This window comes from Suncus etruscus, chromosome 12 (genome assembly GCF_024139225.1).
Source record: "Suncus etruscus isolate mSunEtr1 chromosome 12, mSunEtr1.pri.cur, whole genome shotgun sequence".
Taxonomy (NCBI): Eukaryota; Metazoa; Chordata; class Mammalia; order Eulipotyphla; family Soricidae; genus Suncus; species Suncus etruscus.
In genome coordinates, this window is record NC_064859.1 from 32,040,421 (window position 1) to 32,054,333 (window position 13,913).

The 13,913-nt window shown below is 37.1% G+C and overlaps 1 protein-coding gene across 4 annotated transcripts in view; it reads right to left on the reverse strand.

Annotated features, from left to right (window-relative positions):
* The window catches only part of EHBP1 (EH domain binding protein 1), a 291,044-nt gene that overhangs the window by 38,321 nt on the left and 238,810 nt on the right, over positions 1 to 13,913 (reverse strand). For all 4 annotated transcript variants that reach the window (XM_049784722.1, XM_049784723.1, XM_049784724.1 and 1 more), the window contains one exon: positions 13,697 to 13,820. In XM_049784722.1, coding sequence (XP_049640679.1) covers positions 13,697 to 13,820 — 124 coding nt within the window. The remainder of the gene's footprint in view (positions 1 to 13,696; positions 13,821 to 13,913) is intronic.

The following is a 13,913-nucleotide window of genomic DNA, read 5'->3' on the forward strand; positions in this document are numbered from 1 at the left end:
AGGGAAAACTGTGGATTATTATCTTAGAATGAAAGAAAATATTAAAAAAATGCAGGTTCTCAGGCCCTACTTTATCTCCTACATACTATATCAATGAAGAGATGGTAGGAACAAGTATAGGTATAGAAGATATAGGAACAGGGCTAAGAATCTGTATTATTATGTATTTTCACGCATGCTAAAATTTGAAAAAATAATTCTTAGTGTAGATGTAATTTCAGAATATTAATGATATAAAATCTAACAACGTAAAATTAACTAGCAATATAAAATCCACTAGCAAAATACAATTACAATCAAAGTCAAGGTAATGATTGAAACTTAATTTTAAAAATTAAGTATTAGATGACAAATTTTATTATATTGAAAATTACCTAAACTATTAAAGTCCATTTTTCCTATTTTAAACTATTAAGAGTTTAAACTATTGAACTAGTGAAGTCTATTTTATGACATTCTTTTCTATTTTCATTGAATGAGAGCTACTCTTATATTTCCCTTTTTCAGTTTTGGGGCCATACCTGGTGTTGCCCAGGGCGTACTTCTGATTCTCTGATAAGGGATCACCCAGTTGTACTTGGGGCTGAACTAGGATATGCCACAAGCAAGCAAAAGCCTTATCCCCTGCACTGTTTCCAATGCCAACAAGATTATTTTCATATACTGTATGGGCAAATGTTTAGCTGAATCTGTGTTACTAATAACTCACTAGGCTGGATTAGATTTATGAAAAATAATGATGAGAGAAGGGCCAGAGTGACAGCATAGCGGTAGGTTGTTTGCCTTGCACAAGGTTGATCCAGGACTGACCTGGGTTTGATCCCCAGCATCCCATATGGTTCCCCAAGCCTATCAGGAGCAATTTCTGAGTGCAGAGCCAGAAGTAACCTGAGTGTTGCCAGGTGTGGCCCAACCCCCTCTCCCCAAGTGATGAGTCTTGTTCATTCCCAGTGTCATAAATTAGCTTGAGAAATAACATGCATGGCTAAAGGGTCAGAGCAATAGTACAACTTCTTTGCATGTGGAGTTTGTTTCCCAGAGCCCCATATGGTACTCCAAGTCTGTGAGGATAATCTCTGAGCATAGAGCCAGCAATCAGTCCTTAAGAACCACTAGATATGAGCCACAAAGAATATCCAAAACACATCAAATTATATGTGACAAAAGGATTGTGCGTTCTTTTTATTTTCTATTTAAATTTTTTAAAAATTTAAACCATTGTGATTTACAAAGAATGTTTCAGGGCCAGTCCCACCACCAGTGTCAACCTCCCTCCACCAATATTCCCAGAGTCCATCCCATGCCACCATCTCCCATCCCAGTCTCACATTATTACAGCAACCTTTTAAGTTTGACTATTAAAGTTTGGGCCTCATGATTTCATCATTGTTGACTCTGGCTTAGATATTTAATTCTGTCCTTTCTTTTTTTGGTGTTTGGGCCACACCCGGTGGTGCTCAGGGGTTTCTCCTGGCTGTCTGCTCAGAAATAGCTCCTGGCAGGCACAAGGGACCATATGGGACACCGGGATTCGAACCAACCACCTTTGGTCCTGGATTGGCAGCCTGCAAGGCAAACACTGCTGTCCTATCTCTCCGGGCCCAATTCTGTCCTTTCTTAATACCACTAATGTACCTTTAGACTCCTTTGCCCTTGTCTACCATCATTTCATAGGTGTCTGTCTTTATCCTTCCCCATTCAATTTTTTCCTTTTCCTCACTAGCAGTGATGGTTAACCTTTTTAAGCCCAAGTGCTCAAACTGCTGCATAAAACCAAAGAATTTCCTCAAAGTGCCAGCATGTCAATTAAACCTTAATAACAAGATTTTAGTATATAAAAACTCTTTATAAATTTTATAAATTAATTCGTTAATTTATTAATTGCTCCTGGCAGGCTCGGGGGACCATATGGAATGCTGGGATTCGAATCACCAACCTTCTGCATACAAGGCAAATGCCTTACCTCCATGCTATCTCTGGCCCCTGGTTCCCAATATTTTTGATATGTGCCACCCTCACTGGTATAAGATGATATCTTATTGTTGCTTTCATTTGGATTTCCTAATGATAAGTCATGATTAGTATTTTTTCGATGTGCACTGTTGGCCATAAATTGGCCTTATCTGACAGATAAGTTTCCATTATTTTTCTCCCCATTATTAATGGTGTTTAGATTTTGCAGAGTTAATTTTTGTGAGTACTTTGTATAAACTAGAAACCGACTCTTTATCTGATATGTTGAGTGCAAATATTTACTCCCACTCAGTCAGCAGTTAAAGACTGTACTTTCATACAATCTTTTGTTTTATTTTGCCATACCCAGTGGTGCTCAGGAATAATCCTGGTGGTGTTGAGGGACCATATGGGATAGCAGGGATGGAATCTTTGTTAGCTGTGAGCAAGATAAACACCCTACTTGGTGTTGTACTATGTCTTCAGCCCCTCATACAATCTTTTTTTTTTGGGGGGGGGACACCCTGTGATGATTAGTGGTTATTCATGGCTATGCACTCAGAAATCGCTACTGGCTTGGGGAACCAAATGGGATGCCGGGGATCAAACCAAGGTCCATCCTGTATTGGCTACGTGCAAGGCAAACACCCTACCACTGTGCTATGGCTCTGGCCCCATCTCATAAATCTTTCATCTCATAAAATAAACCTAAGAAAACTTTCATGAGTCAACTTGGTTTAAACTATGAACTAAATTGGTACGGAAGAAGAATCATGTATCCACTACTGAACAGTTGAATGGCATACCAGTTTTTAAATTCTATAGTCAAATGGATAAGAAAAAAATGAAGAAGTCTGGGTAGAGTTTAAAGTGGTATAATCAATCAAAACGAAAGACAATTCAAGTATTTCATAGACATAACTCCTTATACACTTTTTCAGGTGGATTAGCAATATAAATACATTTTCAAATGTAAGGTTTCCAATGTCAATTAAAAAACAGGAAACATATAGTTTATGACTTATTCATTAAATACTTTTGAAAGACTAAAATGCTTTAAAGATATCAATACTATCTCATTTTTTCATAAACAAATTTTTGAAGAATACATTCTAAACATTTTAACTCCTTACACAGTGGAGATGCAAATTCTAAAATATAAAATTAAATGCTTTTGAAGGACACTGAGCTCCCTCTGGTGAAGGCATAACAAGTTTATTAAGAAAGCACCACCTCTGGAATTATAATTCCCTCTGGCTTCTTCCACTGAGTTTATTGGTTCAATTTTCATAACCATGAGCATCATTAGGGCAATGCAGTAATTAAGAGTTGTTAGAAAGTGAATTCTCAAACTGCAGATTAGAAAATTAAACTATTTCCTGATTACATATTAATGGAGCACAACAATAGCAGTTGCCATAAGCTTGGAAGGCAACCAAGGGATAAATCTGTGTACTTAATTACCATAAACAATGGCTGCATAGAAATGAAGTTTTATGCACATTCCCTTCTGTAATATGTCTGATATCAGTACACACTTGACAATTCTTGTTCAATTATCTCTATTATTTAATGCGCTGTGAACGGTTCTGTGTAAATAAAATTAACCACCCAATTACTTTGAATTCATCTAGGGACAACGTAATAAAAAATGTGAAGAATTCTGCATGCCTATTAATCTAAAACACTACAGAGCTTTCCCATATTCTCTTGTCTATATTTATTTTGTCCACATTTTTTTTTTACTGCTCTGTTAATTCAATTATATTTATCATTGGTGGTCAATTGAGTTTTTGTTATTTAACTAATCCTTATATAGAACCATAAACATGTTCATTATCAGGTATCTACAGGGTATAAATAATGAATAGTACCTATTTAATAACTAGTTTAAGTTATATCTAACTAAATTTGTTAATACATTTAACCATTAAAGTCTATGAGGAAATAAATACACTCAATTAGAACAAAGTTCTGAATGCAACTTCTGGAATGAAATGAAACAAGAGAGACATACAAAATTATGTAGGTAAAACAGTAATAGTACCATTTTAAATAATGCCATTTCTTTTTTTGAGGTGGGGGTTGTTTATTTTTTGCCACCATTCAGTAGTATTTAGGTATTATTCTTGGCTTCCCTGAAGATGCTCAAGGGACCATATGTGATACAGGGGATAAATCAGGATGTGGCTGTCACAGAATTCTGCATGGCAAGTCTTGTCTCCTGTTCTAGCTCTCTGGACACACGAATTTTAACAAAAAAAAGTTTGTACATGTATGCATATCCTCTCTCATAAATTATGAATGAATAGTAATTAATTTGGAACTCAGTAATTCAAAACATTCACTTTCATGGGGCTGAATAGAGTATTGCAGGCAGGGTGCTTGCCTTGCATGAGTCTGACCTGGGTTGGGTCCACAGCACCACATGGTCCATCAGGCTCGATTAGGAGTGATCTCCAAGGACAGAGCCAAGATTAAACTCTGAGTACTTCTGGGCATGATCCCAAAACAAAACAAAAAGGAATACTTATTTATTAATATATTGCAAAAAACAACTCTCAAACTATAACCCAACAAAACAATCTAGATTTATATATAGTAGTAAGTGATGCTGAATTAAAAAGTATCCTCTGAAGGCTAAAGTTTTCAGATATCAGAAACTTTTTTTTTGGGGGGGGGGTCATACCCGGCAGAACTCAGGGGTTACTCCTGGCTCTATGCTCAGAAATTGCTCCTAGGAGGCTCGGGGGATCATATGGGATGCCGGGATTCGAACCATCATCCTTCTGCATGCAAGGCAAACACCCTACCTCCATGCTATCTCTCCAGCCCAGATATCAGAATCTTTTAAAGGTTAACAAAGAGCTAGATGATTTCTTGATGAGAAGCATGTATATTCTTTTATTACTCCAAAGATTCCAGAGAATTATTAATACAATCAGGTAAACCTGTTCAACAGTAAGAAGAAAAGCAATAAAGCAGTGACTCTGTCATGTGTTGTGTGGAAGTTTGGCCTCAGAGCCAAAAGATTAGACTTGACTCCCTATTTCACCACTTGAGTGCAGACAGTGGACAAGTTACTTTTCTAAGTCTCAGTAGGTTCACTGAAAAAAAATTATTAATAGCTCTGGGTTATTAATAGAACATGTCATAGAATGATGTTAAGAAAAATGCAAATAAAGCATTTCCATAGAACTGAACATATAATAAACATGTGATAAATATTAGCCACTATTGTCATTTTAATAAAGATATAGATAACTCTGCAGATTCAAAGGAGAAAATTCCCAGTAAAAATTCAATTTTAATTTGTCTTTTAATTGTAGTCTTTTTGCACAGAGCATATTTCTGGTTCTGTATTCAGGAGTCTTCCCTTGGCTGGGTTTGGGTGGAACCATATGCTGTACCAGGGATCAAACTGCATAGGCAGGTGCCAGGCAAGAGATTTACTAGCTGTACTCTCTTAGGTTCCATAAAAGACTTTTAAAGAGTCTTTTTTGTTTTTTTTTCAGTATCTTTAACATTTTGGGGGCTGTAGGGATAGTATTATCTCACTATACTATCTCTCCAGTTCCATAAAAACTTTTAGGAATTCTTATTTTATTTTCCTTTTTGGTTTTTGGGTCACACTCAGCAGCGCTCAGGGGTCATGCCTGGCTCTGCGCTCAGAAATTGCTCCTGGAAGGCTCAGGGGACCATATGGGATACCGGGATTCAAACCACCGTCCGTCTTGGATTGGCTGCGTGCAAGGCAAACGCCTTACCGCTGTGCTATCTCTCCGGCCCCTCTATTTTCTTTTATTATATTTAACACTTTAGAGCTGGAGAGATAGTTCAGCAGATTTAGGTGCTTGTTTTGTATGTGGCTAATCCCCAGCATAGCATATTGTCCTCCAAAGAGTGATTATTCCTGAGCACAAGGAATAAACCCAGAGCACAGCAAGGTATGGCCCCCAAACTAAACGAACAAAAATATCAAAAAAGACAAACAAAAAGTATAATAACATTTTTAAGTGCTTGGTGGCTTTTTATAATAAATAATCTACAAAAGCAATAGAATTAATATTTTTGGCCACAGTCCTTTTGTTTTGTTTTGGTTTAGGTTTTTGGGTCACACCTGGCCCTGTTCAGGGGACTATATGAAATGCAGGGATCAGAGATTGAACCTGGGTTGACTGTGTGCAAGGTAAATATCCTACCTACCGTACTATCTCTCTCTAGCCCCTGGCACAATCTTAAGGAAGTTATCATAATCATTTACTCAGTGCTGAAGTTAAAATATGATATTATTTAATATAATTTCTTATTGTGTTTAATTTTTACACAATAATATAAATGAAAGACTGTTATTTAAAAAGACTCCACATTATAGGAGTGAAGTAGTGATGTAGCTCACCAGCAAAACACTTGCCATGGATATGTGGGTCCTAAGGCTCAATTGTTGGCACCACAAATATAAGATATAAATATAAGATAAAACAACAGCAGCAACAATTACAATAACAACCAATGACTGGACTGGGAGATAGTTCAAAGGGCTAATGCACATGCAGTTTGATACATCCACTACAATGGATTACCTTCTATTTGCCTGGGTCTCCAAATAAAAAAAAAAACAAAACACTTCTCATGCCTCCAAATTATTATTTGGTTTACTATAATTTTTTGAGTTTGTTTATTGCTATGTTGGGGATTGAATTCAGATTGAATTCACATATATGACACACATACTTGTCACTGAAGGACATTTCTGACCGATAAAAACTGTAGTTTAAACACTGCATTTCAAAATAAAAAATCATCAAACACTCAGAATAGAAAAATGCACACCATTGATTACAATAACAATATTTGAAGAATATTAATAAAAGATTCATCAACATTTCTATTTTAAACTTTTTTTTTTTGGTTGTTGGGTTATATCCGGCAGTGCTCAGGGGTTACTCCTAGCTCCATGCTCAGAAATCGCTCCTGGTAGGCTCAGGGGACCATATGGGATGCCGGGATTCGAACCAATGACCTTCTGCATGAAAGGCAAATGCCTTACCTCCATTCTATCTCTCCGGCCCCTATTTTAAACCATTTTATTTAAGGGTTACATCATTGAATATTCATTAACTGGACTTACAAAAATGTCAATTTGTGGGCTGGAGAGAGTACAGGAGTTAAGGCACACATTTTGTATGCAGCTGATTTTGATTTAATCCCTTGCATTACATGGTTGCCTCAGCATATCCAAGAATGGCCCCTGAGCACATCTAGGAGTGGCCCCTGAGCACAAAGGCAGGAGAGTACTTCTGGGTGTGTCTCCAAAAGACCAAAAAAAAAAAAAAAATTCAACAAAACAAAAATGTTAACTTGTAACATATACCTGACTTTTAACAGTAGGAAGTTATTCTTCCCAAACAAATAATCATGTAAAATTATAGGTGTTAGAAATAAAAAATTTCACCCTTTTCAATAATTATTAAAATCAATTCCCCAAATATTATAAACTGATAGGAAAAAAATGTCTAGCACTTGAATTAAAATTTTAGATTCCAAGGTGGGACAACAGAATGCACACATATACACATACACATACACATACACACACACAACATATTTACATGGTATTATTATTCAGGTGACTTAATTTAGGAAGGTATTGCTCATAAATCCCCATAGCTATACTGTCCCTGCCATTAATTACTATTTCCCAGATGGATATTAGGTTTGCTTGTCACATTTGCTCCTCCATTTCCACTTTTTTTTTGGTGGGGGGACACCTTGCTGTGCACAGAGCTTCTGGCTCTGTGCTCAAACATCACTTCTAGTGGGCTCAGGATACCATATGGGATACCTGGGATCAAAACCAGGTTGACTGAGTGCAAGGCAAGCACCATATCTTCTGTATTATCACTCCAGCCTCTCCACTTTCTTCTCTCCACTTTCTTTTTTATCCTTGGCCCATACATGCCCATCTTATAGGACTCATGAAGCTCTCCTATATTCATCTACTAATTCCTTGCTAGAGCTTTCTCGCAACATCCCAGGAGCAATGTCAACTGATTAAATCATCATCATCTATGCACCATTCTTTTCCTCTGAATATGTATAAATTTTTGTCAGAGGAGCTGACAGCTATTCAAACTCTGAGAACCTAAATCCAAGTTTTATGTAAATTGTTAATGTTATTTTACTTGAATTTTAAATTAATGTGTATGAGGGCATAGCAGATGACTTTTGAGAAATGTATTCTGATTTCTAATAAATCAACTTTTCAATAAACTTTTCAACCATTTAAGATTAAATATAGTGGGGGCTGGAGAGCTAGTATAGATACATAGTGCTTGCCTTGCATGCTGGTAATGTGAGTTTGGTCCCCAGCACCCTATATGCTCCTCTAAGCTTCCCTGGAGTGATCCCTGAGAGCAGAGCCAGGAGAAATTCCTCAGCACTGCCAGATATGCGACCCCCCCCCCCAAATAAATACAGTGCTTCAAAAAAATTAAAGGGAATTAACATATGACCAGCCAATTCTAATCCTCAATTTACACTCCAAAGAAATTAAATGACTCAAAGAAATGTTCATGGTAGTCACAATGTAGAATAAAGCTAAAGCTAAATGCTCAATACTATATTTAAAATAATGGCAATGAATAGACATAGTGTGGTATATACATACAAAATATAATATATATATACGTACCTACCTAACTATATAAAATAATACAGTGGTACATGTTACAATACGAATGAATGGGGCCGGCAAGCTAGAGGTAAGGCTTTTGCCTTGCAAGCGCTAGCCAAGGAAGGACCGAGGTTCGATCCCCCAGCGTCCCATATGGTCCCCCCAAGCCAGGGGCAATTTCTGAGCGCTTAGCCAGGAGTAACCCCTGAGCATCAAATGGGCGTGGCCCAAAAACCAAAATAAAAAAAACCAAAACAAAAAACCAAAACAAAACAAAAAAAAAAAAACCAAAAAGTCCCTGAAAAAAAACCCAAAAAAACAATACGAATGAACTCTGCAAAAAAAAATTTTTTTTGGGTGGCCATACCCAGCTGTGCTCAGGGCTTATTCCTGGCTGAATTAGGGATCACTCCTGAAGAGCCTTGGGGAGCCATATGGGTTGCCAACATCAAACCTGAATTAGAAATATGCAAAACAAGTACAGCCCTACTTGCTATACTGTCACTTGTGGCTCTTAAGAATATTATGTTGGGGCCGGGAAGGTGGCGCTAGAGGTAAGGTGTCTGCCTTGCAAGCGCTAGCGTAGGATGGACAGCGGTTTGATCCCCTGGCGTCCCATATGGTCCCCCCAAGCCAGGGGCGATTTCTGAACTCATAGCCAGGAGTAACCCGTGAGCGTCAAACCAGTGTGGCCCAAAAACCAAAAAAAAAAAAAAAAAAAAAAAAAACCAAACAAACAATATTATGTCAAATCAAGAAGCCAAATGGAAAGAACAAATTCTCCTTGATTCCACTGACACAAACTAAAGTAGAGGAAATTCATGAAGACAGAAAACTTATTCAAAAGACGTTCAGGGACTAGATGAAAAAAGAAATAATTCTTGATGAGTACAGTGCGATGAAAACTTTTTAAAGTTGTAAAATGGTTAAATTTTTAAACTCTGGTGATAGGCATGATGAAGCAAAAAACATTTTGTGAGGCATGAGCTAGCTTATACTTTCCAAAAACAAATTTTTGTAAAAAATGCCTTAATCTGGGGCCGGGAAGGTGGCGCTAGAGGTAAGGTGTCTGCCTTGCAAGCACTAGCGTAGGACAGACCGCGGTTCGATCCCCCGGCATCCCATATGGTCCCCCAAGCCAGGAGCGACTTCTGAGCGCATAGCCAGGAGTAGCCCCTGAGCATCAAACGGGTGTGGCCCAAAAACCAAAAAAAAAAAAAAAAAAAAAAAAAAAAGTCTTAATCATTAAAAATAATAAGTAAAATGGCTACTTTCATACCCTGTAAATAAATAAAAATACAGATAGTATCAACAGTGTGAAAAAACTGAAATATAAAGTATGTCCTTTATAAGGTATAAGATGATATAAGAAGAAAAATGACCAAGAACTAGAAAGCTGAAAAATTTCATTCAACTCCTTAATTAAGCCACAGTTATGCCATCTTAAATAAGTCTTAACCCCCTATCTAAGCCTTGATTTGTTTTGGGGGGTGCGGGGGCACACCAGAAGTCACTCCTCGCTTAGGGGACCATATTGGAACTGCGGTCCGTCCTAGGCTAGCGCTGGCAAGGCAGACACCTTACCTCTAGCGCCACCATGCTGGCCCCGTAAGCCTTGATTTTTTTACATTATGTAAGGAATATGGATCTGATCTGCTTTACTTTATTCTAAAGGTGAGATTAAAAGACATAAAAAGCAACATAAAATATGCTAAATTACTATAATAGAGGAAAAGTTGGAACTAATGGAGATTCTTGGAATTTATCAAACTGGGACTCTGTTAATTTTTACCTAAAAGTACAGTAGAAGATTAACATTAAGTCAAGTTCTGTCTTTTGTAATAAGAAATATAAAACCCAAAAGGAATTTTATAATCAATGGGAGTCCATTACTATCTTTAAAAATATAAGTGTGATCTGTAGTTACAGTGAAACTGCTTCAAGACTTCATTTATAGTATGAAGAATGGGAAGAACTTGAGTCTATTTTGGTTAAAATCCATAAAAAATTAAGCTCCAAGTACATACAAAGATAAGAAAAAAAGAATTGCTGGAGGTATAAGACATTTGATATAATTTACCCAACCCAACTGGGAAAGGTAGTCTACTTAAAAATATCTGCAAAATTAATTTATATAACAAAAATAAAGGAGCAGGTTTTATAAAATATTTAAGAAAGCAATTTTAGTATGTATTACAGAAATTACACTCTATAGCATCCTGCTTCAGTCAGGTTTTAGTTACCTGTGGGTAGATGCAGTAAAAAATGTACTGTGTACAATAGTAAGGTAGAGTGTTTTGAGACAAAATATCCATATAAATATTAAAGTATATTGTTTAAATGTTTCTAATTATTACTATTTTAACAACTATTTGTCGTTACTCTTACTTTAACTTATAAGTCTTATTATTATGTATATATAAACATATAGGTATGTTTCTATAGAAAAAAGAAGTCTATATAGAAGTTTCAGTGTATCTGTGGTTTCAATCATTTACTCGGAAGTCTTGAGACATAGTTCCATAAATAAATTTACATCTTATATTGATAACATAATATTTTCATAAGTTTCTAGAACCCAAAGAAAATGAGCAAACAAAACAGGCTGTTGGCCTATAATCTGTGTGGTATGAAGTTTCTTGTGTGACATGGTCCTGGTAATTTGAATCTTGTCCTAGTTCAGCCACTAACTGATCTATGTGTGACCATAAGCTTTTCTTTTTTCTTACACTGTTCTGGCCATACCCAGCAATGCTCAGGACTTCTCCTGACTCTTTACTGAGGGATCACCAATATGTGGTGCTGGGGATTAAATTCTGGTCAGCTGCATGCAAGGCAAATGCCCTACCCTCTGTACTATCTCTCTGGCTTCTTTTCCTGTGAACTTTTCCTGTACCTTGGTCTTCTCTGTATGTTGAGGTTATATAACAGCTTGGAAAAATAATTTTTTTGTTTTTTTTTGGGCCACACCCATTTGTGCTCGGGGTTACTCCTGGTTAAGTGCTCAGAAATTGCCCCTGGCTTGGGGGGACCATATGGGATGCAGGGGGATCGAACTGCGGTCCTTCCTTAGCTAGCGCTTGCAAAGCAGACACCTTACCTCTAGCGCCACCTCTCAGGCCCTGGTTTTAACTTTTAAACTGTATAAATAACCTTTCTTTAAGTGAAACCATCCAAGAAGCTTGCTATTTCAGATAAATAAACTCAGAATTACTCAGTGTTATGATAAGAAAGCCAGGTGGCTCTCTCCTTTATGCTCTATTATTATCCTGGCAATCTATAAAGTGCCACAGAAGAAGCTCAAGGGTTTCATAGAACACAATTTGATTTGCTGGCCTCTTTTTTCTCTAGGGTCTTACTGAGATATTGTGATTTACTAAACTGTAAATGACAGTTTCATGCATACTTCATTCCCAACATCACACCCATTACCAGAGTCTGTTTCCCAGTTCTTTTGCTTTTGACTCCCTTATATTTTTTTAACATCCCACAAATGATTAGAAAGCATTGTCTTCTGACTGACTTTATTCAGTATCATAAACTCTAGTTCTTCAACTTTGCTAGGCTTTATGTTGCTGCAATTGTTTTTGTGCCACACCCAGTAGCAATGTTTGAGAGGTAATCCCAGTTAGTTGTTGTGGGTAGCTGTCTGTGGCGCACAGGGACCTTATGATGCCAGGTATTGAACTTGGGCCTCCTGCATGCAAAGCATATACTCCAGTTCTTTGAGCTATCTCACCAGCCCAGAAAATACAGTTTGAAATCCAAAGAGAGCAGATTAAAAATGAAGGTATTTTCTTTCTTTCTTTTTTTTTTTTAAACTAACGTATTTTCTTAAGCATTTTCAGATGCAAATATTTTTTTTTGGAGGAATTCTTTAACTGCAAATAAATTTTTGCAAATAAATAAGAAAAAGTTCAAGAAGTTTTCCAATGCTAAAATATCCATTATTGGGCCCGGAGAGATAGCATAGCAGCGTTTGCCTTGCAAGCAGCGGATCCAGGACCAAAGGTGGTTGGTTCGAGTCCCGGTGTCCCATATGGTCCCCCGTGCCTGCCAGGAGCTATTTCTGAGCAGACAGCCAGGAGTAACCCCTGAGCACTGCCGGGTGTGGCCCCAAAACAAAACAAACAAACAAACAAAAATATCCATTATTACTAATAGTATGTACATGTCTCTATTTTACTATTTTACTAATGTAAATCAACACTATCAGAAAATTATTTAAAGCAGATTAAATGGTATTTAACATGAATTTTCCACTTTTATATTTTGACATTTTTCTTTACAAATAATCTACTTTTAATTAGGCACAATTAGTTGAATTTATTTCTCTTTTTAACCCACGCTATAAGTAATTTTAAAGAAATACATTGTGTTGTGTGTGTTTCCTTAGTCTTCCCACCTCAACAGGATTACTGTGTACTTATATCTATTAAATCACTATAGGCCATCAGCATTAAATGCAAATCTATCCTCTGGTTAGGAGCTAACTTGCTGCTTTACCCCATTTTTGAAAACCCATCCTATATACTTTAATCCTTTGAAATGCAACTGTGACACAAAGTGTTACAGACTTTTAAAAACCTGTTCTCTTGGGAAAAAAAATTGTGAGCATCAGTAACCAGATAGTATTCTCAAATTTCAGTGATCTAGTCCATAAAGCCGTCCCCTATGCATAGCGCTCTGTTTCATGCAGTACATGGCTTTAGCTGGCCAAATGTTTTTTTTTCCCCAATGAATCAGTAGAACAGTGAAGATCTTACTTTTTTTTTTTTTTTAAAGCAATGGCATATCAATGAGGCACAGATGTGTATTCCAACTCTGCATGGATGAGCACACTGTTCAATAGTGCTGGCTCACACGGTATCAGGGCGAGTTATCACTTCCCATGAAGGCACTCTTATCACCAGGGCCCAGAGAGGTGGCTGCAAATCGCAGCCTTTTTATTTTCAAGGCAGTTCTGCTGAACATTCAGGCTTCAAAGATTCACACTTTCAAAACTCTATAAGAGTTTGTGAACGCTCAATTTGCCAAAACTGTTTACAGTGTAATTGGGCACCGTACCTGTGTCCATGAGATAGCGAAGGCGCTTCTCCACCAGCGCGGCACGGGTGTCAATTTGCTTTTGCTCATTCTCTAGTGCTGCCAATTCTCCTACAACATACTGACTGGTGTCTTTGAACCCTTTCTGTTAACGAGAACAAACAGGAAGAAAAAAAAAATCACTTGTAAGCTGCAGTTTGCTTTTCTACAAACACTTAGTAAAGCACTTACCTAGAGT